This window comes from Montipora capricornis, chromosome 6 (assembly GCF_036669925.1).
Source record: "Montipora capricornis isolate CH-2021 chromosome 6, ASM3666992v2, whole genome shotgun sequence".
In the NCBI taxonomy this organism is placed as follows: Eukaryota; Metazoa; Cnidaria; class Anthozoa; order Scleractinia; family Acroporidae; genus Montipora; species Montipora capricornis.
The window spans coordinates 62,603,441-62,608,440 of NC_090888.1; the positions used below are offsets into that span (position 1 = coordinate 62,603,441).

The 5,000-nt window shown below is 38.3% G+C and overlaps 1 protein-coding gene across 1 annotated transcript in view; it reads left to right on the top strand.

Annotated features, from left to right (window-relative positions):
* LOC138052812 (protein MMS22-like) overlaps window positions 1-5,000 on the top strand; it is a 71,825-nt gene that overhangs the window by 23,148 nt on the left and 43,677 nt on the right. The window contains exons 7-10 of the mRNA XM_068899400.1: window positions 479-594; window positions 1,788-1,901; window positions 3,757-3,862; window positions 4,664-4,776. Coding sequence (XP_068755501.1) covers window positions 479-594; window positions 1,788-1,901; window positions 3,757-3,862; window positions 4,664-4,776 — 449 coding nt within the window. The remainder of the gene's footprint in view (window positions 1-478; window positions 595-1,787; window positions 1,902-3,756; window positions 3,863-4,663; window positions 4,777-5,000) is intronic.

A 5,000-nucleotide genomic window follows, 5' to 3' on the forward strand; every position in this document is an offset into this window, starting at 1 on the left:
ATATGAAATTTAACAAAGTTTGTGGAGCAGGTTGCAAAGCGAGAGTTCACATTTTGTTTGCAGGACGTTATTGAAAAGAATGCATCAGTATTATTCGGTAATTTGCCATCTTCAAGTTGATGCATATAATAAGAGTTTATGTAATCTTGAAATTTAGAAGGTTAATTAACTTGAAGAAACAGAGGAGCAGTATATGTGCATGAAATTTAGGGGAACAGCCTTCTATGTACACCTTATAACGTGGATTTTTGTCATATGTATTACCCCAAAGCAGACAACCGTGGGAAAGGAAGGGCAGAATAATATTCTATGTTTAGTTATTTGTTTCTGATTATTAAGAAGTGTATGTCAATTAGTTTCATAGGCTAAGTGGACTTCCACTGTAGACAATGCATTTCACATTTTTACGGCTCTCTGTCTACAATTAATTCCATGATATTTCTTCCAAATGAAAAACATCTGTTTTGTTTCTTTCCAGATCAATGTACTGATTTATCTCCAGATCGCCTTGTCGATGTCATAAATAGCCTCAAGAAATACACAATGTCTTTTTTATGGGACTTGATAGCTTTGGCCGCGCCTACTTACAGCAAGGTTTGTCAACGTACAAAATCTCCGTACTGTCTTGCTTACGTTTGTTCAAAAGACAAAAGAGATATAAGTAACTTATGCTAAGAGAAAACGAACGTCGAGATAATTATAATAATGAAGGGTTACGTTTTTGCAAACGTTGGCCGTGTAGCACTATATGTCAACAGAGTTAACTGATGAAAACAAGCACTTCACATTACACCCTAGTTAATTATAATAATCTTTTATTAGCTCAAGAAGAAAAATACAATAGACCTTTTTGCAGATACGGCGGCCATTTTGTTTTCTATTGTTTCGAAAGACATTATGGGATGCTCAGGGGGCAAATACATATTAATTTGCCCCCTGGGCATCCCATAATAGCTATTTGAAACAATAAAAATCAAAATGGCCGCCGTATCTGCAAAAAGGTCTATGAAAGACAAATACAATACAATACAATACAATACAACCTTTATTTATACACGATATCAAATTCAAAGCTAATAGGAAGAAAAAGAAAAAAGAAAAATGGAACACTAAACTAAGGTTAAAACTAAGAAAGTTCGAGCTGGATAGCTAAGTTAACTGTAATTGGTTTTCTAGTTAGCTCCCCCAATCGCATTTCGTGAAAAGGCAAAGGGCAAAAGGCAGGCTGAATATTGAGGATTCAAATGTCTCTTGTTCGAAAGTGTCTCTTTTGCTCGATATTTGTCGATAATAGGAAAGAAATGAGCTAATTATTAATTCTTATTGTCTTTTGGTCTTTTGCGAGAAAAACGCAAATTTCTAGCGTAACGTTTCCCGTTTGCCGTTTGCCGCGACGCCAAGTAATACGTACCAAGTTGTCTCTACAAACACGTACACAAAATACTTGGATTGGAATAAATTTGTTGATAATTTTTGCCCCGATTCTTAGCTTTGAAAGAACGTTATAGCAGCCTTGATTGTGTCTCTAAACTAAGAACAGATGGCGTTCTCCTTGCTTTAATTTAAGTAATCCCCCGGAAATTAGGCGCTATTGCTATGCAAGCACTTTCCTTTGTTTCCGTTCCAAAAAGAAATCAAGCATTATCCAATATTTAGTGAACTACCAGAGATTTATTACTCGAATTAAACCTGCTAAATTTTCCTTGAAAGCTGTTCCACAAGGCGTAAGCCGAGTTGAACGACCTGGGAACAACATTGAAGGAAAGTTAATTTTATATGATCTTTAGGAATCCCAGTCAGAGTTGTTCAAGGTATGTCCATTTCCCTGCGGGTGTGTTCGTGAAATTTGGATCATGTTCATTCATCTTATGGATCATTTGAGTGCCAAAACGGAGTTTGAGGTAAGGGAGAAAACTCGTGATCATTACATCCATGTCTCTTCTGTTTCCGAAGCCAGTGACCGCTTTGCTCCGTAGGTTACCGCTTCAAACCGTCTTTCATTGCTTAACCGAGATCATGTACATTAGTTTAGTGCTTTAAACTAACAGTCCATTACCCAGGAGTAAGAATCTGGTATCAGGTTTAACTGATATCATTGGCTAACTCAATGTTGTACCCAATTTATATTTCCTGGGGTTAAAGGGACGCTGTCACGGGTTGACATGCGCAGTAGCATTCACTCTCTCGGAGACTTGTCACGCTTGACCGCCATTATGGAAATATCGGTAAGTTGAAGAATTCTGCATATATTTTGCATTAAATCAAGTTTATCTAAAGCAAATGCTATCTTTATCAAAAGCAAATTCCCCTCCGTCTTCGACCTTTCGTTTCCGCCCTGAGTTGATGCGTTTACCGCCATGTCCGGATCCTCCGCTAGACGCCATTTTGAATTTGTGATTGCTAGTAACTTGAAAAAGTCAGGCTGACTTTTTCAAGTTTCGACCGTGACCGTGTCCCTTTAAGATTCTTTGTTTATTGCATTTGCATTATAATGTCGCATTCACATTTAAATGATATGGAAATACGTGGAAGAAAACGTTTTATTCCCAGTGGGTTTGAATTGGGTACATCATTGAGTTAGCCGATTTGGTCTATTTAACAAATTGATGTCAGTTTTTCATGCGTCTGTCCTGTTCTTGATCATGAATTGCGTCATAACATTGTCAACGAGTGGATCCGCAGACTACTTTGAAAATGTTATGACGCAATTCATGATCACTAACAGGACAGACGCATGAAAAACTGACATCAATTTGTTTTTTACAATAACAAAAAGGCAGAGGGTCAAAATTAAGTCAAAACACGAAAAGAAAGATTGTTAAAGTGCGTTCGACAATCACTTTGGAAGCAAAGCAGAAGGGGAGGAGGGGGAGAAACAATTTTTTATACACGTGGTCTATCGACCACTTGTATATTTTCTAAAAGATTTTTAGGATTGTTTTTTGTAGTCAATCTTAGGGTTTACAAAATGGTTTATGAACAAAGTCTGTACTAAGATATAAAAGGTCATTTCCGATGAGCGTAGTTCCAAATCCAGTAGGTGTCAAAGTCCAGTCCACAGTTTCAAGGAGGTAAACTTAGCACAGCATGCGTTGAAGGCAGAATAATATGCGTTCTCCCTCGTCGAAACGCAAAAATTGACACTTTTTTAACGCTAATAGGGACGAGGCCAATCTGGGTAAATAGTATTCTTGGGTGATGGACTCTTGTGTGTGCGTTTCAGTACACATCTTTAGAAGGCACGGTTATACAAGTTTTTGCATAGCCGTTACCTCTGAAGGTGTTTGTCGGGGCATACGAAAGTCAAGATAAGAACTACTGTTGAACACGTTTTAAGCCAAGCTTATTATGATCGCTTTGAAAGAACTGAGAGTTAATACATGGAGTATGAAGATTTCCCCCACCCTCCCTGGCTCCATACCAAGGAGGTGGTACAGTGGAAGGTAAACACTAATTGCTGTTGTCCAAACCAAATGCGGCTGGTCTGGCTTGGAATAATAGCAAGTGTCGTCGAATCAACCTTAAATTCCTTTCAGTAGAAGGCTCAATTCTTGGCATTTAACCTCCATTGATGTAACATCTCATCTAAAAGGTCGAAATAATATTACCTACATTTTGATTACTTACCATTTTGTATTCAGTACGAAATACTACCTATTTTTTACTCAATTTTGAATTGGAAGAATTCGCGAAAGGCGCTTTTAAGTCAAAGCAGTTATCACAGAAACCTTTGTTTTTCCTTTTGTCTGTCTTCAGTCATTCTGGTTGGCAGTTTCCTCCATAATGTCAGAGATACTTCATCCCAAAGAAACGGAGACAGATAGTCAAGAGTATTGCGCTGAGGACTGGGCACGATCGTGTGGTGAGACTTCCTAGCCTTCTATCTTCTTTGATATTCAGAGAATATTTGAATCAAGAAATTAGTTTTGAGAGACGGTTTTCGGCTCGCAGACAGTAACTCAAGTTTGACATTATTTGCTTTAAGAGAAAATACCAGATGCAGATTCAAAATTGTTTAGTCTTAGCTTGTTAGTGGAATTATGTTGTTATTAGTGAGTCAATGAGTCATGAGTCAAGTTATGAGTCAGGTCAGCGGTTTTATTTAGAGCCTTTCCAAGATGGTGGGTTAGGATAGGATTCGAGAAACAAAAATCGTTGCGTAGCGAACCACCAAATTCACAGTCAGTTTTGCGACGTCCGCCATTTTGAATTTTGAAAACCGCTGACCTGAATTATGACTTGACTCATGGCTCATTGACTCATTTACTCATGTTTACCGAAAACTCATTATTACTACTGCCTTGTCGGTTGTCTGAATAGTTTAATACTGCCAGTTATTTTCCCTATGTAGTTATTACGGGCTTTCAATGTTAGCTTGAAATGGCATAAGAAAACTTCAACACCGATTGGCTCTTGACCTTTTTGTGATGACTGGATGAAGGTTTGTCGTTCTACGTCACTCAATAAATTACTCTGCCCCGAGGGGCTTTTCTCTGGTTTTCCCCTCTCCTCAAAAACCAACATCAAATATTTTTATCATTTTTAATTGGGTGATATAAAACAACAAGTAAAGAAACTTTGTCCAGTCACCACCAGTCGTTTTACGTCATTCAATAAAAAACGTTGTCAGTTGAATTCTTTAAAGCTATCGATTCATTTTCAGCCCCGCCTGGTGTCACTATAAAGACGCCAGTTGGTTTCTGTTGGTGGCTCTTGGTGCATGTATCTCCATTGTACTGGTTTACCGACAAAGGAGTTTACTCGCAGAAAAGGAAGGTGAGGTTTGTCTACCGAGTGGTCCGGTGTGGAATTCACCGATATACTGGCTCAATTAGATTTTGGGTCGTCTCTTTAGCTTGTAGTCACGTTAGTTTCTCAAGTCGCTTTAGTTTTTCTTCAATCCTGTGACATGCGACATGTTTTCCGCCGGGAAGAATGGACTCTTCCGATAACTCTTCGTGTAATTCCACGAAATGTTACGAACTTCTTCCGATCACGCT